Below are 21,860 nucleotides of genomic sequence, written 5' to 3'. Positions count from 1 at the left end.
TGTAGCTTGGGAAAAGGGGTTAAATCCAGGCAGGCTGCCGTCACTGTGGGTGATGTGCAGCCCCGCACGACTTCTGCTACCTGCCACTTGGGCAGTTCATTACCAAAAAAAAAAAATCACATTCTGCCCCCTCGGAGCCCTGCAAGCTGAAAGGCTGCAATGGGGAGTAGTGAGTGATAAGGCAGGGATGCAGCGGCCCGGGGCAGTGCGGATGCAGCCGAGGGCAGAGGCAGCACCAGCCCTGCTGTGTCTGGGGAGGTTTCAGCAGCTCCTTCTGGCCCTTGCTCTGTCCGTGTGCCGCTGCCCTGCCTGGGGAGGCTGCACGTCCCGCAGCAGCAGCAGCCTCCCCACAACTGCACCACCGTTTGTAATACCATTTATTATTACTTTTTGGAGCACATCTCCAATCAGAGAGTGTAAGAAAATCCCATCCGCCTGCCAGTTGACTCATGTGTAGGGTTTCCGCTTCCCAGATCTGCATATTGTAAGCTCCTGACACAAGTTGATGTTGTAAGTACAGCTTCCATACGGTTCTCTCAAAGGCAACAGATTTTTTTATACATATATATTTATATACGGCACCTGGTTTGGCAGGAACCACATCCGAAAAGGGGAAATAAGGAAAACTAAAAGCTGAATCTACCTAGCTATTGCTGGCTTGGGAGGCGGTTTGGCCAATTCCAAACACAGCATCAATCCCTTATTCCTACTGGGGATCAGCCTGGGAGTTGGCAGGGCTGGGATGGCTCCCGAGTGCCGAGGGAACAGGTCAACAGCAGGTCAGCAAACCCAGGTGTGACATCTGCATCCAGCTGCAGAAGGGCCAAATCCCACTGAGCATCCCGAGGAACACCAAGCAGGCGGAGGGCTGCTGCTCTGGCCTTGGCGCTTTCCACCTCCTGCCTGCAGAATTTGTGTTCAGCACCTGAAACTGGGCAGCTTTCCCCGCCGCACCTCACAGGCACCGTCCTTGTGTGAGGGAACCCACGCGGCCTAGACCCCTGTGCCTTTCCGCCCGGCTCCAGCCCGGATGCCGGGACCTTTTTGTCTCGGGGGGATCTGCGTGCTGAACGAGCCCGTTTATGCACCCGGGAGGGTCCCTACGCCCGCTCCCTCGGCGGGCTCCGCCGCCACCACCGTGCCCTCCCTCGCCACCGCGAGGTCGCCGTGTGGCCGTGCCCTCCCTCGCCACCGCGGCGGGTCCCGGCGCAGCCCCCGCCCGCCCCTCCCGGCGCAGCCCGCGGCGAGCCCTGCCTGCCTGGCCGCCCCTAGGCAGCCGCGCTGCGGGCGGAAGGACAGGGGCGGCGGCGGCGGCTTCTCCTTCCCGGCGCCCCGCATGAGGAGAGGCGTTAAATAGCGCCAGCGCCGCGGCGGCCGCCACTGCCCGGTCGGTGGCGGCGGGGCCGCCTGGCCGGCGGCGGAAATATGGCGAGCGACTCCCCGGCGCGGAGCCTGGACGAGATAGACCTCTCGGCGCTGCGGGTGAGGCGCAGGGCCGGGGATCGCGGGGAAGCATGCGGGAGCGGCACCCCTCCCATCCATCCATCCATCTGTCCATCCATCCACCTATGCATCCATCCATCCCTGCATCCTCCGGTGGCGGGGAGATGGGGCTGGGGGTCCGCGGGGCTCGGGGGCTCTGTGTGTGTGTGTGATGTGCGCCTGCACGTATGTAAATGCGGGTAAGATAACCGTGTGCGCGTGCATGTGCGTGCCCGCCGCCGCGTGTGCGCGCATCCACACGTGTGTGCATCCGCACATGTGTGCGCGTGTCTGCGCGTGTGCGCATCCGCACATGTGTGCGCGTGTGTGCGCGCGTGTGCCCGGCCGAGCCCCCGCAGGTGTGTGCGTGTCCGTGTGTGCGCACCCGCGCAGCGGGGCCGCGGGTGCGGGCGGCCGGGCGGGGCGCGGGGCCGGTCCCGCCCGGACACCCCCGGGCTCCGATCCCCGCCCGGGCAGCACGCGTGGGCAGGCGGACACGCAGGGATCGCGGGGCCGGGCATCGCCGGGGTGCGGAGCTGCGACCCGGAGCCCGCTTTCCCCGCCCCGGCCCCGCAGCCCCTCTCCATCCCTCTCTCCATCCCTCTCCCCATCCCTCTCCCGCTGTGTCCCTGCGCGCTGCCTCCTCCTCACCCCCCCTGGAAAATGAAGCCCAGCATGTACCCTTGAAATGTCAGGCTCGTCAGACGTGTCAGCCTCGGCGTGGGCTGTGGCCTGATGTCCCCCCTGGTCCATTTCTCTTGTAACTTTCTTCCTTTTCCCCATCTTCCCGGCCGTAAGAGCAGCTCGTTGGGAACGAGCATTAGGAGTCATTGAGGGAAACAGCATTTATGCGGGAGGCATCAACCAGGCTGCTCCATGCAACCCGCTGCATAGACAAATAAATAAAATCAAGCAAAATCCGCTGAAGACTTGAACAAGTGTATTTTTAGAAATATTATTTGCTTCAGTGCAAGGGAAAAAAAGAAAAAAGCGAAGTCTATCTTTATTCACTTGCCCTACTTTCTTTCTGGTGTGTGTTTCTGGTTGATTAATAGTGTAAATGATTGCTCAGCAATACACAGTGTAGATGAGATTGGAATGGGGGAACCATCTGCCTTAAAAACAGACCTGGAGCTGGTTTCCCCTCTTAGGTGGAAGGTGCCTTGGGAGAAAGGTTGCTGAAGCTGGTGAAGTTAATTCAGGAGAACAGTATAATTTGGGGAGAAGGGGGCACTCTCCTTCTTCCCCGCCCTCTGGTGTTTTTTTTTTTATTTTAATTTTTTTTGTTTAACATCTGTGCTGGGAAATGTATTTGAACTAGGATACCATTTCTTTTTAAAATCGTATCTACACGTGCTTAGGTTGTTTTTTTTTGTTTTGTTTTTTTTTTTTTTTCCTGTTTGTGGCTTTTTAATAGCAATGAACGCCAGCTACAGTCAGGGTTTTGTTTTCACTTTAGGAGGAAATGTATATTCCCTCCCTCCCCCTGAGACCCAGCGGCAGCGCCTGGTCGGTGAGCAGAGCAGCGCTGGCATTTCAGGGTAACCGGAGACAAGGGGACCCAAAATCCTGACTGACACCGGGGTGGGACAGCAAAACCCTGCTCTCCTGCCCAGCACTGGCCGCTCTGCCAGCATGGGATTGCTGCCACTTAGACCTCTGCCCCCTCTCAGAGGGACAGACCTGCTGTGGCACTTTCCTGTAAATGATGAGAGATGCCGTGGTTTGCAAACGAGACAAGAATAGGAGCTTAATTTGCCAAGGAATAGATCTTCTTCTAAACTAAGCTCCTCCAGCACTTAGAATAATTGTTAAAGGTCGTAAATTCAGCAGATAGGGCACGAAGCGTGAATCATTCCATGGGGTCTGAATCAGAAATCGATAGTAAATTTGCTGCCTGAGCACAAAACATGGCAGAGAGGAGTAATTCCCCAAGCCTTGCAAAATTTTTATATATCAGAAAAGAAGTGTCACATTGCAGTGGGTTTGTAGATGAGTCTGGGTGGAGGAGATGTTGCTCTTGTGCTGCTTGTGTGTTTAAAGGGGTGAGAGGTGACTCTGTGAAATGCTGGGAGCAGGTAGTGACTCAAAAATCTGGCCATTTGTTCCCAGCAGCAGGGAAAGGAAGCACTCAGGACACTTATCTCTGAGTTTGAGTCACTGAAGTGTTGCAGGAGGCTGAGGCTTAGGAACCACAGGCAAATCTGTGTAAGAAAAGTGAACCTTTTGCCAGTTTGCCCAGTCCCTTGCTTTGGCTTCCCTCCTGCTGTCCCAGGGAAGGGAGATGGGTTTGCAGGACGGCAGCGTGCTGTTGAAGGCTGAGCACAAGCAGAACCCTGCACACCATCATTCAGTTCAGTTTGCCACTGCCCACGGGCTTATGGGCTGGGATTTACAGATCTGGGCTGGAAGGTGACATAGGAGGTGGCAGGAGCTCCCGTTTTTGCCACACTGTGGAGTTTATTTTGGCCACACAGCCGGGCTCCATGCAGCAGTGCATCTGCTCGATGTGCTGGAGGCTGGGCCAGGAACAAAGCACTGAATTCTGATTAAAATGCACGGCCTGGTGCATTGAGTAAGTGCACTTGGGGCTGGCTCCTGCCTTCTCTGTGACATGCTTCTATCCATCACTGGGCACTGTGCTCATTGCCCTGGTACCCAGGAGTGCCCCTGTGGGTGCAGAGAACTGAGTGTGCCAGCATAGGAAGGGTTCTTAAACCAGAGATCTTCCAGTGGTGGTGCTGGTAATGAGGATCGTTAATGTTGCAGAAAACTGTAATTTAAAACAATGAGGCCATCAAACAGGTAGCGCTGCATATTGTACTGGCAAGGGGATAAGATAAACTACATTATAATGCTCTTTTGTATGGGCAAGGAGATATTTTTGCTAGTCCACTCAGCATGTTTAATAGGGAGATGACCTGGCAGTGTTATTAGCAGAATAATGATTAACATGGGGATTCGCACAGGCTGTTGACAGGCATGTTGGAGAAGCAGATTTTTGCAATAAAATGAGAAAGAGCGTGAGGAGGGATGCAGTGGGCCATGGTCTGTGGTGGGAAATGCACAGCTGATCCCAATAGGAGACAGCAGAAAGATGGGGCTGTGTTGGGTGGTTTTTGCCCCCCTTTTTTTTTCATCTCAGCGAATGCAAGAGCCTGTCATCTCTTGCTGAAGGCAGTGGCCTTGATCCTTCTCAAATATTCAGGTCAATAGCTTTTCCTCTGCTGCATCCATCTGCAGGGCTGGGCCTCTGGCTGATGTACTCAGCAGCGGCGCTGGGCTCTTCTGCAGTAGCTGCCACAGCTGGATTCATCTGAGTTGCTTTGCAAGGTGTGTGGGAGGTTATAAAAGATCTCAGGGAGGAAAACCTTTCCCAGGGAGCTGATAACCCCTGGGCTGGGTCTGGCTTGGGGCCAGCATCCCACCTGCTCACTGCTGCTGCTTGTCTTGCGGGCAGGGGCTCGCCCTGGGCATAGGGCACCAGGCTCACCTGGGATGTACAGCTTGTCTGAGGGTTTCCTGCAAGGCAGGGAGTTTAAAAAGAGCCTTTTTGGGGAAGAAGCAATTGTTTTCTTCATGTACCTGGACGTTGCTTTTGTTTTGAACTCATTAATGAACCCCAGGCTTTTGTTGTTTACTTCAGTGAAGTGCTGACCATGCACTCTTCGGAAACTGTATCCTAAAATCGTTTATTGTTTTGGAAAAGCCTGGCCTTTAATGCTCAGGCTTGGAGTGGAGACAGCACAGAATTTAAGGAGCCGGTGAGTATTAGCTGTTGCTGGGAAGAATTGGATGAAACCCAAAAATGTCACTACTCTTCCTTTAGCTTGCTTTGTATAGAAGTGAAGTTTCAGTGGCCCTTTGTTTGCATTAGTTGATCACTGTCAATGAAGATAAAAGCTGACATGTTAAAAACCCACAAAACTCAAACATGCTGGCATTGTCCTGTTTCTAGAACTTTGTCAGTTTATGGCATATTTCAGCATCATTAAAGATTTAGGAGAAGCTCTATTGTGGGATAAGCACTGCAAGCCACCACTCAGGAGCATTACTCTGGCAGCATTATTTTAGGTTTCTTCCAGCACTTCTTAAAATAAAAATTGTAGTTCAACAGAATTTGGACAGCTTTTGTAAAGGTCACCTTCCTAAACAGAAAGAGGAACAAACTTGACTGGAGATGACTTCTAGAGATTTTAAAAAAAAAAAAAAAGATATGAAAAGCTTATTTTGCTGTATTTTACATGATAATGCTAAATTTGCAAATAATTTTGCAAATTAATATTTAATTTAAAATTAAAATAATTTAATATTATTTTTGCAAATAACTTTGCAAAATTTGGGGCAGATGTTCAGCAAATAATTATATATATTCTCAGTTCCTGAGGAAAGACTCTCTCAAGAGTATTCCATCAGGGACTTAATCTGTCCTCTTCCAGTGTCATTCAGTGCACATGTAAGCTATGGAGCATGACAGTATCCATGTGCTTTGTCTACTTTGGAGCCTTTTGAGTTCTAAACCATAAAACTGCAGAAGAATACTGCAGTTTTATGGTTTAGAACCCCCCCATGGCAGGGGTTTTAGAACTAGATGAGCTCTGAGGTCCCTTCAAATCCAAACCATTCTATTGTTCTGTGATTCAGGACCAGTATTCTTCTGCAGTTTTATGGTTTAGAACTCAAAAGGCTCCAAAGTAGACAAAGCACATGGATACTGTCATGCTCCATAGCTTACATGTGCACTGAATGACACTGGAAGAGGACAGATTAAGTCCCTGATGGAATACTCTTGAGAGAGACCCGGCCATGGGGCAGGGCCACCTTCCCTTAGATAAGGTTGCTCCAAGCGCTGTCCAACCTGGCCTTGAACAATTCCAGGGATGAGGCATCCACAGCTTCTCTGGGTTTTATGTTGCAGTGCCTTACTACTCTCTGAGACAATACTTTATTCCTAACATCTGATAGAAATGTGTCCTCTGATTTAAATCATCCCAAAGAGATGGCAGTGTTCAACTCCATTCCTTGAGCCATTGGTGCAAATGCATCCTCTATGCACCTATGCATGTTCTTGTGTGTGCTCATGAAAAGTTACAGTGGAAAAGGGTCTGTCTTCTGTCAGACCTTTCTCTGGGGTTGAGAATTTTATTCTTTTCTCTGCCTTTTGGAGTTGTGCAGCCCACCTGCTGCTCTTCTGCAGTTACTCTTCAGCACTGGTCTTCCTCATCTTTGCAGTTCTTCCACACCACAGCAGTGTATGGTGTGTTTGAAGGCATGGAGAGCTCTCTGTTCTCACTAGTGTTCCTTTGCTGGGCAGCCATAAATAATTTGGAGTGAATATTTATGGCAAAATATATGCTTGAGCAGACTGAAGTTTGAGCGCAAGCACTTTGTTGAATCAAGCCTTGAAGCAACAAAGAGCATTTGGTTAGAGTGCATATTTAAAATAAAGGGTCTGTTTTTAATGCATGTGACAAGGGGGAGTTAGAGGAGGTTTTTAACCTTGCTACCTGAAGGTAGTTTTTATATGCCAGGCTTGTAGGTGTAGTGGTGCAGTCTGTATGGGGTGAGGGAGGAGTTTCCATTTGATCTGTATGTAACTCCCCATGGATGAATCACCCAGCTGTGAAGAGGTGTCCTTGGAAATTATCATTCATGTGAGGCCAGGTCAGGCGAAAGCTCCTGGGCTCAGGCTCTGAGCTGCTCCCTGCAAACCCTTGCTTGACTCCTCCTAACCCACCCTTACCCTTTGCAAGGGTAATTATGGACACCGGTGGGAGTTCTGTCGCTCTGACCTGCGGACCAAGGACGGGCTATTGATCCCTGTCTCATTTCTAATTGCCTCATCTATGAAGGGTTAGAATCCTGTTAGATTTCCCATGCTTCCCCAGGGAAAGCTACCAGCAGGAAAAAGGGTGCATGGTGTGGAGAAACAGCTTTGGCAAAAACTCGTGTGCCTTGGGGTGTGGAGGATGGTGTTGAGGGTTCAGGACCTACCACCTGAAGGCAGCTGCTTGCCCTGGGCTGCCAGGGGAGCACACATGTTGTGGTGTGGAGGATGGTGTTGAGGGTTCAGACCTTTCCCTTGCTGCCAGCTACAGAAGAGACCAGGAGCCTCATGGAGTGAGGGGCAGACCTGCATCCGCTCTCCCAGGACTTTGGCTCATCCTTTCTCCCTGCTGGTGGCCTTTTTGGCCCTGACTGCTCTGCAGGTGCAGAGCCTCCATCAGGAGGTTTCTGTTTGCTGATGCTCAGGTGCCTTCTTGGTTACCTTTCACACAGCCATTAAAGCAGGGTGCAGGTTAAAACCCACAAGCCTCAGTCATTGGTAGCTCCATTGGGTGAGAGGTTGTGTTTCCCATTGAGAAAGCCAGTAGCTTTAATTTCCTTCTCACCAGCCCCCTTCCCCTGTCCTGTTTTGTCAGTTTGAACTGTGGATGTGCACTGAAAGTGATGGTCAGTCTGCTCTGGGCTCAGGAAGACAATTTATGTAAGTGAGGTTTGATATTTTCCATGTAAATTGTTTGTGATTTCTAAAGGAGTGCTGGCTAAGGAACATGGTCCTTGGAAAACGGATACTCCCCCTCCCCCTGCATTCCTCCTGCATGGCTGTTTCTAGATGAGCCCTGCAAAGTGCTGAGCATCCCCTTCCTGCCCTGGGATGAGGATGCCCAGCACGTTGGCCTCCAGCCCTGGGGAGCTCCTGCAATGGCTCCTTAGTGAAAGGAGAAGAAAAGCCTCCAAGGTTGGAAAACACTGATAAGAAGTTTAGTTGGCACTCAGTTATATCTCTCTTCACGCTTGATTTTTATTTTGTAATGGCCAATCAGAAGACCTTTCCTTTTGATCCAGAATGTCACTTTTCCATGTTAATTTGCTGCAGTGCTTGCCAGAGGTTCAAGGTTGTGTGTTGGTAATAAATGATGGTAATCAGGCAGGCAGCACTGGAATGGCCAGGTTGGATACCAGCTCCTGCTTCATCCGAGGGGAGCCAGCAGCCTGTCCTGCCCCCACAGTCAGAAGCTGAGTTACCCTGACCAGCAGAAGGTGTTCCCTTTGCTCTGCTGTGGGTAACCAGCTCTGCCCTGCCGCAGGAGCCCTGTCAGATATTCATGGCTTCGTGCAAACACCATCCACTGCCAGTCAGCGAGTTGTCACCTGGGTGGGTGACACGGTCCCATCCTTCCTATGGATGCACTCAGGTGAAAACCAGCCCTACCCTGTGGCAGGCACAGTCCCTGCCTGGTTTGTGCTGCTGTGAGCAGTGAGCTGCTCCTCTGAGCAAAGCCTGAGCAATGCAAGCTCAACATCCTCCTGGCTCTGAGTGCTCCTGCTGCAGCGAGGGTGGGTGTTTCTGCTTGCGTGAGTGCACGTGTGGTTTTCAGCTTCAGAGTGCACAGAACCTTTTGTTACAGTTTTTGCTTGTTCCCTGCAGCAGTGGCATTTCAGGGTGCAGAAAGTGTTGATTGCAGAACAGTAAATTGTTCTAGAAGCGATTTACTTTAAGAGCCAGGGATATTGTCTCACATGCATATTCCTTTATAAGCTTACAAGAAAAGTAAAAAATTTATGTGGCTGACAGTTTCCCCTCCCCTTCCTTTTAAAAATTCCCTTTTCTCCTAATTTTGAAACTCAGCAGGAAAAGCCTACTGCCAGCTGAGTCATGTGTTTAGTGCATGACAGAAGTGACTGTTTGGGATCATGCCCTTAATCTGCTGGATGGTGACTTTAGGATGCATTGGAGGTGGTAGAGCCTTTGCTGAGGAAAAGATCGCACAGCTTGAGCCTAATAAAATGTGTCTAATAACTGCTGTAGCATGCTATAGAAATACAAGAGATCAAAGCTTCAGAGGCATTTATTTTCATAATTTGTGGGTCAGATCCTTGCAGGACTAATTGGGTGCTGTTTGATGTCCAGGCAACAATAGAAATCTTCCTGTACATCAGAACATATTTGTCTCTTCCTCTTTCTTTCATGCAAAGGCATAAAAGCTTAGTGTGATTTTGAGATAAACTGGCAAAAGTGAAAGTGCAGATCTCCTCCCTACCTCACTGCAGACTTTCTTAGCAGTATTAAGAGGGTAGTGAGGCACTGGGACAAGTGCCCAGAGAAATGACAGATGATCCATGCATGGAAGTGTTCAAGTCCAGGTTGGATGGGGCTTGGAGCAACTTGGCCTAGTGGGTGGCATCTCTGCCCATGGTGGAGGATGAGCTTAAAAACCATTGTATATTTCTGTTACATTGGGTCATAGTGGCCAAAACAAATGTGTCTACTTACCAGATGTTGATTGTTTTAATTACCATCAGTGCTTCAGGAGCACTGAGCCTCCTGGCTGTTGCCTGCCAGGCTACTGCTCCCCAAAACATGAGCCAAGATGGAACCAGAGAATGAGCTTTGATGGTGCAGCTCAGTGCACCTCCCCAGCTGTGGCTCACTGGTTGTGAATCTCTGGTGCTATGGATCTCAGCACTGTGGGTATTTCCCCCAGGACACAGCAGGTCAGATATGCTTTGGGCTTTGCAGGGCACTTACAAAGGTCTTTTATTTGTATGTATTAAAATAAAGGATACAAATATAAATAAAAATAAGCGTGGCTCTAACTGTTCCCTCTTGAGTGGAACAGGACAGCAGTGTGTGGCTATGAGTGGCACAGCTTGTGTCCCTGTACCTGGCGAACAGACCTTCTTCAAAACAGGCCAGAATTTTCCAGGCTATTCACTCAGATGGGAGATGCCAAAACAGCCATGAAACATGGCTGGAAAGGAAGGTGCAGTGCCCTTTAACTTGTGGGGTTTGTGTTTTATGCTGCCACTGAATACTCATGGTAGGTGTTTGGGGAAGTGGCTTCTCTCAGGTGTCTTCAGGTGCCACCATTTGGGGAGGAAAGAAAGATGGGTGTGCAAGGCAAATGTTTCTGCAGAAGAACCAGAGGCCAAAGCAACAAAATGAAAAGGACTTTAAATGCATTTTCTGGCCATGCAGACAGGCTGTCTTCAGTGCAATAAATCTTCAGCCTTTATGTATTGATTAGCTTCAGTAAATAGTGTGATGACTCTGCTCTTCCCATTGCCGTTCTGTGGGGAATCGGCCTGTTAGTATGGCTGAAGAGGCTATAATAGCTAAATGGGATTCCAGTAGTGAGAGCAGTTTACAAATGCTCTCCAAAGTGATCCTCGCAGCCAGTGTGACTGTGTTTGACTGCTGTAAATGTAAACAGAATGCTCCACTGGTGACCAGGCTCGTAATGGCTGTGTTTCCTAATGGGCAATACTCTGTTCTCTGAGCCAAGTGTCCTTCAGTGACCGTGCCCTGCCCTGGCAGGGGTGCTGTCTGCACCTGGTCCCCTGGTTGGGGACCTGTGATGGACACATTCTGAAGAGGAGAGGCTGAAATATGGGGCTGCCATAAAAACAGAAAATGGTTGAAAATGCTCCTTTTTACATCAGCCATGTAATAATTTCTTCAATATTCATGTGATGCTGGGCATAATTTGAAGTGGTTTTGCTTGCTGAGCCTTGTCCCTGCTCTTGGAGCCAGGTATGTGATGTGGCAGCCTGGACGTGGTTGTGTTTGAGCTCTGAGCAAGCCCCAGGTCCCTGGGCATTTGCTACAAAAAAGCCTGAACAGAGTGGGAAGATGGCAGGAGCAGCAGCTCGTTGTCCTTGTGGAGCAGGGATGGATGGATGGATGGATGGATGGATGGATGGATGGATGGATGGATGGATGGATAGCTGCTTTACCTATTAGTTGCCATAGCTGGAAGCCCAGCCAGAAGCCTTTCCATTGGCATCTCCCTGTTTTTTGAATACCTGTAATAACAGCCTGGTGAAAGAGCTCTTCCAGAGCTAGTTTGGACCATGAACAGAAATCCCAGGTTGCTCTGGAGACAGTTGAAGGAAAGATAGGATGGAGGAGATGCAACATTAGCATAACAATACACCTTTAATTCAACTTGAAGGAAATAATTGAAGACTAGTTGTCACTTACGTTTGTGACCTCTGCCAGGATGACTCACACTGCAATATAATATGAGTCACTTGTTAATGATGGCCTGTTTAAGAGAAAGTGCCAAATCCCTGTAACTTCTTTGCTGTGCTCTGTAAAAGCCAGGATGGGTGTTCAGGATATTATTGCCTAGAAGTAACTGATACTTCAGAGCACTGAAGCATCTTTACTTGGCTCTGGCATGAAAAGGCAAAGGTCCTGAGCAGAAATGCTGCTTCTTCTTTGGCCTTGGTTTAGAAGAGCCACAAAACACTGTGTAGCTCTCCTCCCCAGTGCTGCCTTGACATGCTGTTGCCCGAGGGTGGGGACCCTGATAACTTTCCTTCCTGCCAGATGGCTCAGCTGGCCAGAGGGCAAGTGCCTGCTGGTGGGACAGAGGGAGGGAGGGAGGGAGGTGGGTGGGTTAATGGGTGCTCAGCTGTGCATAAGGCATGAAACCTTCACAGAGCATGGGGAGGGAGCTCTTGGAGGCATCGTGGCTGATGGGAGAATGTGAAGGTAGGAATAAAATACTCTGTGAGAAGGTCCCTGGGGTACCACTGATGGAGACCTGCAGCCAGGAGCCTGGGGGAGAAAGATGAAGAGCTGCAGCCTGTGGTCCCATGCAGTGAGGGTTTGGCCAGGCACAGCTTCCCTGTGAACTCCTCGCCTCTGACGTGTGAGAAGATTTTTATGGCCTTAGGAACTCGCAGTGCTCCTGCAGCAATTGACTTGAGCACTCACTTGTTAATCATCTACTAGCTGTATTAAATGCTTCCTCTTACTGAGCTAGTGTTTTTCCTCAATAAATGAGATTTCACAATCCACAGAAGAAGTGAGAGGCTGGTGTGGAGGTGCTTGTGACCAGGGGCAGGAGCTCACCAAGAAGTGACCAGCTCCAGTGCTTGGGAGGGCGTTTCTCAATTGACCGAAGCCTCATGATTTTGTCTCTAGTCTAAATTACAAAATTCTGTGAAGTGCTGACACCAGAAGTTAACTTGAAAGGGGAGTATTTTTCCCTAGATCTCATAATTGTAGAGAAGCATGGAAAAAGGTCTTCTTCAAAGACCATAATCCAAAGGGCAAATAGAAGACTTCAAGTAGCTTATTGAAAATTCAGAAACAGAAATAGAGATAAATGTGTGAGGCTTTGCCTGCCTCCTTCCCTGAGTGATAAAACAGAGATCCCTGAGCTGCTTGTGCCATGTTTTCATTTTCCAGGTGAGAAGCTGCCTTACTTTTACTATCCCTCTCTTCTGCCACCAGTTCCAAGGTATATCTTGCCCTCTGGACTTTGCCTGTTGGCAATCCAGACAGGACTGGTGTCCATACAGGATCTTGCTGCCTTAAGCAGCACCAGTGTGGGCACAAGGAGACAGGAGGGTGGTGGTGAAGGGCTGTGGAGGAAGGTTGAGGCGTGAGGGGATGAGGAGGAATGCACCTGTAGGAAGAGAACTTTACACTTGGATGTTCCTATCAAGGCAGTCTAAGGCAACCAAAGGATATTAAATGTGCAAGTTGGTTGCATGGCAGAAAATTGTGTGTAGTACTTTAGGAATAGCTCTCTCTGAGGGGTGAAGGAATGAGACTTCCTGAAGAGAAGCTGCCAGCATAGTGGAGCCCAGATCTTGAGCACATCTGTGTTTTGTCTTGCTGGTTTGATAATGATCACCCGATTCTTTATCAAGTTCCTCCTTTAGCGTAGCGCTCCTGCTGCTGTGGGAGCTCTCAGGAGCTCTCATCGTGCCTCTTGAATAGGCAAAAGTTCATCATGTGATTGAACTGGAGGCACACCTTGCAGGTGGGCATACCATACCCCCCAAAAATGGAGCGGTGGGGTTGACCAGTGAGAAAGGGCAGAAGTTCAAAGCTGAAGTTGGTTTCTCAAGGCCCTTTCACAATAAATCCTGGGATTGTTTTCACCTGTTGATGTGACCTCTTCCGTGCTGCTGGTGTAAAGCAAAGTGCCTGCACAGATGAAATGTCCTCGAGAGAAGATGCAAAAGCTCTGCTCATTATCAGAAACGAGTAAAACTGCTCCAAGCTAATATGGCTGCCTAAAAATAGAAGTGGTGTTAGGGGGAGGGGCTGTCTTCTGTGTTCATTTGCCCTTGATTTTCATGACATTTTGCTGCTCTATATTGTGTGTCTTGTTCAGGAGACTGTGTGTCCTGGTCACGCTGGAGTAATTCACAAGAATGTGTACTTGTGTCAAAAAACATCCTGAGGAGACCGAAGAGCTTGTTGGGGGTTTAGCAGTTAACTGGCAGAATGCAGTTATTCAGGTTTATTCCCTCATCCTCCTGCCCCTTGCAGGTTCACAGCATGACCCTTGCTGTGATCTTGAAGCCTCTCCTGAAGGAGTGGGAGGCCTGGAGAAAGGATGTGACTGGCAGTGAGGCTCTGGGATGGGATGGATCCCTGGTGCTGTGAGGTGGTGGGAGCAGAGGACATCCATCGTGTGTAAACCTTGCCAGAGAGGACAGTCCTACCTCAGTTGAAGGTTGCAGCATCTACTTTGCAGTTAAGGGAAAAAAAAAAAAAGAATTTAAAAAAAATACTTATGAGACTTAATTACTGAGTTATTGTTATTCAGTATTTAAAGCCCAAGTTTCATAACTGCCTTGTGATATCAGCATTCATGTTCTTTGGCAGTATTATGCAAGCAGCTCACCTTGTGATCATGAAATACTGAAAAGTGCTTTCTAATGCTCACCCTCATTTCTCAACGAGTCCATAAAACCTCTTCTGCTTTCCATTAATTAAGGAACAATGGGACATTTTCCTCTTAAAAAGAGCTGAGCCTTTTTTGTTTTTTCTTCAAGTTCTTGAGCCAGCTGCTCCTGAGAGCTGTCTGTTCCACATGGCTAGATCAGAGTGGACATTTCTTCTGTCCTTCACTGCATTGTCTTTTGTCACTTGGGAGAAAGCAGGAGGTTTGTGGACCAATCTTAGGGGCAGAGGTCTTGCTCTACTGAATCAGTTCCAGCTGGTGCTTGGCTGTTTCTGGCACTGCTCTGGTTGGTCTGATCTGCCTTCAGGGTTAACTGAGGCAACTGGGAAAGATGGGAGCAAGTCCAATGGGGATAACTCTATTCCCAAAAGAGCTGAAACACCAGCTTGCTTGTTGATATTCAGTTGTTTTCCAAGTGGGAGTTTAACACTAGAAGAAGCCCTTTCTGGCCTCCAGCAGGAGCCATGCTGTGGACCCTGGCAGTGCAGCTCTGGTTTTACCTGTGACAGGTCTGGATTTTCCCCACCTTCCACATTTTGCAGAACACTGAGAGTAGACCTCTAGTTTTCCTCCTGATCAGTCCAGTTCTGCCACTCAGTGGCATCCAGAGAGAGGGTGGGACAGGGAGGGTTGTCCTGTTGTGTGGGGGTTGCCTGTAAGGTGGTTCTGCAGGTGGCTCTCCAGAGGTGGTGGGGTCTCTTGATATTGTTGGGAGAATCTTGAATGATTTCCTTGACTTAAGAGATGCAAAATTTAATCTTTCCTCTGAGCTTTCTCAAGAAAAAGGAAATGATTGTTTTTTCCCTTGCCTGTAGGGGGAAAGGGTTCAAATGTTTCTCTGGGCACAGATGTGGAGAGTGCTGAGCACACTGGAGAGGATGTGTCTCCAGGCTCTCTGGCCAGTGCTGCTTCTCCCCTCCTGCAGACTTTTCCTTGTGTACACATCCAGACATCCACAACTCTTTTCACATGCTAATCAGGACTTTATAGATAAGATCCCCTGTGAGGAAAGGAATGCTAGGAGAGTCTTACAGCAGGGGAAATCAAGGTGAGGAATGGTCAAGCATCTTCCTTAGATTCACTTATGAGCCTTGCAGCCCCAGCAGAGCTCAGAGTAGAAGTCAGACCCTTTGGCCTCTTATCCCGTGTTGTGGCCATTAAACTATGCTCTCCTAAGATTAGATAGCCTGTGGTTTTAGTGTCTGCAAGTCTTGATGAGCAAATTCCTTTGGATAAATGCTTTTCTTGTATGCTTGCCAACACAGAGTGATGTTTGGGACATGAGGGAAGGGAAATAACTTGCAGGCGTCAATTTTCAGGAGATGACTCAGATGAAGAGATAATACCCAACAGGTTAGAGCTGTTGGAGTGGCTCAGTGGTGGGGATCACATTCTGTGTCTCTGGTTTAGACTAAGTGATATGGGAAAGCCAGGGTGCAAATGTACCGCCAGCAGCTTACCATGAGTTTGGATATTGCTGAACAGTCTGGGTCTCTGGCAGTGATGAGATATGGCACTGGAGTTTGAGCCTTGGGATGGGTGCTAAAGGGATTGGAGTTGCATGGTACTTGGGGTTACTCTGGACAAAAAGTCCATCCTGGCTTTGCATTACTTGCAGTCTGGGGAAGCTGATAGTTGGGTTGGTTTCCCTGCATAATGAATATTCCTTTTCAACACAGGTCTTCAGAGAAGGAAAGGACTGCAAAAGCAGCTTGGTGTGTTGTAGTAGTTTGTCTTTCTTGCTGTAGCCTGAGGCTGTAAGGTGGACCAGAGCTCAGCTGAGCACATGCTGCTTTGGCTGACAATGGAACTGCAGCATCTGCCCTCCCTTCAGACTAGGAGAGACAGTGTTGGGCCAGCTGGGTCTGCAGGGAGGGATGAAGTGATGCTTTCTGAGGGTTTAGGCTGGTCTGGCAGAGTTTATTGTACTGTTTATTTTGCTTTCTGTGGAGGTGTGTTGTTGCTGAAACACATGGATTTGATTTCTGATTATGAGCATCCTTATCTGCTTCTGTAGCCATTAGCTCTCTGTCTTGCCCATGTGGAAAGCTGTAAGCTACTTCATCCGGTAAGGCTTTTGTTATCTGTTCTGCTGTTTGTTGTGTAGAATTGAAATCACTCTAGGAACTATAAAAAAGAGAATGGAGCCTAGGAATTGCAGCTGAGGAGTTGCGTTTCTCTTCCCTGCACAGACCAGCAAGATGTCAATAGAAAGTATGAATGTCTCCATGCATCAGCCAAAGCTGAGTTCTTGGTCATGTATTATGCTAAAAACAAAACATATGTGCTGAGATTTTCTTTCCTTGCTTTGTGCAGCATCATCAGAACACCCCGTTTGGCCTTTTAAACTCATCAGCCGGCTTGTGAAATATTCAGTAAAGCTTGGGCTGAGTTTGCATCACTGTCAGTGGGTTGCATCTTTTTGGAGTGACTTTGATCTTGCTTACTCTGTGCTGAGTAATTTAAACTCCTCTCCCTCTGAGAGTCTGGCCCTTGCAGGCTCTCTTGTTTCTCCTAATCGTAAGCATTTAAGTGGTATTAAAGCTGCTTATCCCAGTCGTGTTCTTTTTTAGAGTCGTTAACACCTCTGCAAAGAAAGTGTAAAACTGTAGTAAAGTCAGCTTTACTTGGCACTTTGCAGTGGTTTGAATGGCTCTAGAGGGAGCAGAGGGCTGAGCAGGGTGTTTGGGAGGGGTCCTGCTGGTGGGGAGCACCAGGCATGGAGGGTTCACCCTTGGGAGATGGTGTTCCCCTTCATCCTGGGGTCAGGGCTCTTTTCTGGGTATGAGAACAGGCACCTCAAGCTTTTGTTGAGTTCTTCCCCCACCACAATTCCCTAGAGACCAGAAACATCCATCTCTCTGTGTTTGCTGTGCCTCATTCAAGGGCATGTCTCAAGTGCTGTCAGCAATTTTCTTTTCTATTCTCTTACCTTTACAAAGAGATGTTCAAGGGTGATCCCACCAGGAGGTCATCCAAGAAAACCCAAAGCTGGCTTTGTTCTTCACCTTCTCTGTGTTCCTGTGCAGCAGGTGTGCCACAGTGGTCTGATGTGCCTCGTGGCCATGGAGAAGTCCCACTCTTGCTCTCATTGCTTAGTCTGTTGAGCCAGTTGAGCTCTGCACTAATTAATGGGAAATTGTCATGACTTAGGCTGGCAGGAAAAATTAATGGGGGTGAATAATAGCACAAGATACATGGAAATCAACGATTTTCTCCTTGGAGGCTGTAGATGTAATCCACTTAATATTCTGTGGAACACAAGATTAATATTCTTCAGCATAATATAGTTGAAGGCTTTTCTTTTGAGTTTGCTGTCAGAGGCATTGCTGCATTGCTAAAGCTGAGGGCAGGGGATTAGGAGGGGGGAAGGATGCTGACCCAACTTCCAGAGGATTCAGGAACAGTGAAATCTGGCTAGAGAAGATTAAACTTCTTCCTTGCTAGCAGGACTTTTGTGCAAGAAGTGTGCCTCACACTGGGACAGCCCCTGTTGAAACATTGTAGGGTGTCTTTCAACTCTTGGGATGCCTGAATTATTGGGGAATAGATGTGATTTGCTTGGACTGTGAGGTGTGACTCTGCTGGTGGGCTCCCAGTGCAAAGCTGCAGAGTGTGGAAACCAGCTCCAGCCTTGCACTTGTCCTCCTTCACAACATAGTTTTGCCATGATTTAAACTCAAAGGACTCCTAAGCTTTGTAGAGGTTCCTTTAAAATAATAATAAAGCAAAGCCCCTGTTCTTTTTCTTTCACAGGATGGAAAGAATGCAGTGAGTTGCCAAGCTTAAAGAGGAGTAGATACAGCAGAAATAAATAAATCAAGACCATTTATTTTAAGTTGATTAATCTGATATGTTCATAGTTTTCTAAAATAAAATCTAGCCCCAGAGAGTTTAGCAAATCAAATAACAATAACGGCAATTAATTTAGAAGCAGTTACTAATGTTTCTCATCCCCTTTTCAGATCCTTAAACACTCATGATTAATTCCACATCTTATGACTGTGGGCCAAATCCTTGTGGGGATGTGCAGCATCTCTCTTGGGTTGGAGGAGGTGGGCCTGGAGAGCTGACCCCATTCCTGAGTATGGGGAAGGACTGTGGGCAGGGCTGAGAGGAGTGGTGGTGGTTGCTGGCACTTTGTGCCTCCAGGAGGAATAGGTCTGATTTTTCTGTTGAAATTCTAATTATCGTGGGCTTCCCTACCTGGTTTGTTTTCCTGTCTTGTACTGGTCTTCAGCAGGCTGGTCCCTGTGATCTTACAGGGCTTGCTTAGCTGCTGTCTGTGTGTTTATATTAATGTTTCCAGCCTGCTTGTGTGAACTAATAAAAAATTGTGGAGCTCTGCAAAAAGCCAGATAATGTCACAGCTGGTTCCAGGGACCAGGGCTAGCAGAGAGCTCCCAAGGCAGGGAGGTGTCCCAGGGCTCCAGTTTGACAGGGAGCACAATGGGTCCCATAAAGCAAAATGTGGTGTTTGGATTTATGGGACATCAAGATGAATTGCAAACTAAAACCTGCACATCTTCCTGGGATGTCTGGGAGAAAGGTCCCTCACCTTGTCTCATCCAAAGTGCTGTTGTAATGCAGTTATCAAGTGAACTAAACTAAATAATCTGTGTGCCCCTGCCAAGTTTAGTAGTTCAGGGCATTGGGGTTTGAAATAAAAAGCATCTCCCTCAATTTCTGGGAGTGTTTCACAATGTAGGATCCACCAAGAAATACAGAAGACTTGCTATGGGAAATACTTCACACCCTGGCAAAAAAAAAATCTAGCAAATCACTTCAGCAACTGTGGATCAGCCCTGATTTCAGGCTGTTTTTTTTTTTGGCATGCGTCAGGCAGGAACTTGCTTTTTGCTGTGGAACCTTGTTTTCCACCCAGTTTGAGTGTCTGTCATAACCAACCTTTTGGACTTTCTGCCGGGTCTGGCATTACTGGAGACAGCCTGTGAAATGTAGGAAAAAAGGTGAGAAGCCTTCCTTTCCCCTTCCCCACATCTTGTTAACTCTTGGGCGAGACATGTATTTCTAAACTGAAACATGCAAATTAGTATATATTTGATAATCTTTTAAATAATTCTGCTGATTTGTCAAGACAATTAAATGTAAAAGTGAGTTTATAGTACAAGGTTTTGGCAGCTTGTTGGTATAGTTGTGGAATTTGGGATTTTTCTACAGTCTATCCTGCAGAGTTCTGCTTAGTAATTCACAGTGATTTGTTCCCCCTATTGTCCTTTCTTGAAACTTCTGCCACTGGAGAGTTATCTGCCTTCTTGTGAGCCAGCTCTTGTAGAGCCAAATGTGAGGAGCTGAGGACAAGTGACAGGCAGTGGGTAAACTCTTTGAAAAGCACAAAACCAGCAGATAACTCCATCTCCAGATGATCTGTGAAAACTGGGCTGATGTGAGAAACTCTTGACTGAATCCAGCAGGGAGGTGGTGTTTCTCCAGACATGTGTATAGGGACAAGGAAATACTGAAAAGTAATGGCAGCTGCGTTAATCTGGGGTTCAGGGATTTCTGGAATGCATGCCTACATGCCTGGCTGTGTGTTGGTTGTTGCACAGATCTCTGCTGTTGAAGGCTGTAGTCCATGGGTTGTTGATGCTACAGCCCTTTCATCCCTGACAAGTTTTCTGGTCAGCTCAGCCCACAACCATAACTGAAAAATAGACATAAGAGGTGCAAAACCATCCTAGTTTAAGAAAGCAAAAGGTTTTCAGATTGCTCTTCTTTTCTTGCTCCAAAATGCATCTGGGAGTGAGACATTCTCCTGTTTTAAGCCATCCCTCTGGCCTCAACTCTCCCTGCAAGGAGGGAGCAAGGCTGTCATTTCTTGGCAAAGGTGGTCCCAGATAGTGACCCCAGCAGCTCCTGTGAGGCTGCAGGAGCTGGAGTGTCCAGCAGTGCCTCAGGAAGGTGCAGCCTGGCTTCTGTCACCTCTGCAGGCTCACACAGATGAAGCCACAAGTGTGTCCTGCTGTTGGAGACTGAATGTTTGTCTGCATGTGAGAGGGTGCTCCCTTCTCTTGGCACGAGCTTGGCAGCAGCCGTGCTTTGCACAGTGCATCTCCAGGAGTGGGATGTTGAGGCTGCAGCTCCCAAAACAGCTGCCTTGGTGAGTAATTAAACCAACTCCTCCAAGAGCCCATAAACCTTTGACAGAGATTGGTGGTAGGTAACGATTTCAGCTTGATGCAAACATTTTCTGGCCAAGGTTGAACAGCTCTTTCTTAGAGGGATGAGATTTAAACATTTAGGAATAATATCTTATTGGTCTGAAACGACATGAATGACTTCCAGTGAGGAGAGCGTCCAGCTGCTGTGCTCTAATTGATGTCTGCATCTGAAGAAGTGTGGTACAATACTGGTAGTGACTTTAGATCTTCTGGGGGCTATAGATGTGATTTATAATTGGCACTGCAGCTTTTTAGAGACACTGAGCTCAGCCAAGCCTTTTATATATTGCCTTGTTGAAGTTGTGTGCTTGAATTAGGCATATGTTGAAGGGGTTGGTGGCGCTGAGGCTGCATTCATCTAGCAAGGCATTGAAAACCTTGGGGTTCACTTAGCAGTTGTGCTTTTGCTGATGCTTCTGGTGTGATTGGCTTCTGGCTCTTCTGGATGAACAGTCTGCTGTGAACTGGAAGGTGGGCTTGTCATACAGCTGCAAACAATTCATGGAGTCTGTCCTGGTGGTCTGTGGAATGTGCTGCAGAGCTTTAAAAGGGTGAGAGGAATGGCTGCTTTGGAGGGAAACTAACTTCAAATGAAGAATAAGTGTTGTTGTCTTGAGGGTTATTGAATATCTCAGCATTTTCGTACCGTTCTGAGATTCATTTTCATTAGCCTCAAGTCAAAACTCACTGCCTTTTGCTCAAATGACATCAGGAGAGATGAACTCACCTTGTTGCTAGCCGTGCTTTTGAAGGAGTGGGAAGACGGCTTGGCCTTTGTTTCGATTAATGTAAATGTGTAGCTTGTGGGTGACTTTTCCTTGGCCTGGACTGCTCTGGCATGCAACATTGGAGGAAGATTAATTTTATATATGTCATTGTTGTCCTCTCCTGGTATCACTAGTGCATCTTGGTCTGTGGGACCCACCATTTGCAGTGCTATAACTGCATCATTTTGGTTGGAGAAAACCATTTTTTTCCAGGTCAGTGTATGTGTTCCTTACAGGCTTAGAGCTCCCACATTTCATATTTGTGGAGAGGGTACAGAACGGCTGCTTTTTCTTTTGACGTGCTAGAAAGGAGAAACTAGGTCAGAAGAACTCTAATTTTGTGTGTGCAAGTTTGAGTCTGTGAGCAGGAAATCTGGAATACTCAGTTTATTGTAGCTTCAGTTGCTTGGCCTCTGCAGAACCAAGTGGGAATGAACTGTCAATGTGCATAGGGGATTTTGTATTTTTCTTCCCTAAGCACTGGCGTTGGCTATTCCTTTGCTGGCTGGGGGCTACAAATCCACACTTACATCCTAAATTGAACAGGTGATAGTTGAAGAAGTAATAGAGTTTTATTGACTGAAAAGCCCAGTGTGGTGATTAGTTCTTATTTAATTTTGCTGCTGCCAACTATTGGCAAGTCTTAACATTCTGGAAAGGAAAGAGATGCTCACGTGGTGGCTGGAGCTTTATTGCAGTGAGAAGATGGA

At 47.9% G+C, this 21,860-nt stretch overlaps 1 protein-coding gene across 5 annotated transcripts in view; it reads left to right on the top strand.

Moving 5' to 3' along the window:
* The first annotated feature begins 1,212 nt into the window (after positions 1–1,212).
* The window catches only part of TNIK (TRAF2 and NCK interacting kinase), a 152,533-nt gene continuing 131,885 nt past the window's right edge, over positions 1,213–21,860 (top strand). For all 5 annotated transcript variants that reach the window (XM_041405618.1, XM_041405617.1, XM_041405619.1 and 2 more), the window contains exon 1: positions 1,213–1,482. In XM_041405618.1, the coding sequence (XP_041261552.1) occupies positions 1,426–1,482 (57 nt within the window). In that variant the 5' untranslated portion in view covers positions 1,213–1,425. The remainder of the gene's footprint in view (positions 1,483–21,860) is intronic.

The sequence above is a fragment of the Onychostruthus taczanowskii genome, unplaced genomic scaffold, assembly GCF_017590055.1.
Source record: "Onychostruthus taczanowskii isolate IOZ18803 unplaced genomic scaffold, ASM1759005v1 scaffold24, whole genome shotgun sequence".
Classification (NCBI taxonomy): domain Eukaryota; kingdom Metazoa; phylum Chordata; class Aves; order Passeriformes; family Passeridae; genus Onychostruthus; species Onychostruthus taczanowskii.
The sequence above is the reverse complement of the archived record's forward strand: the minus strand, read 5'-3'. Positions and strand labels throughout refer to the sequence as shown.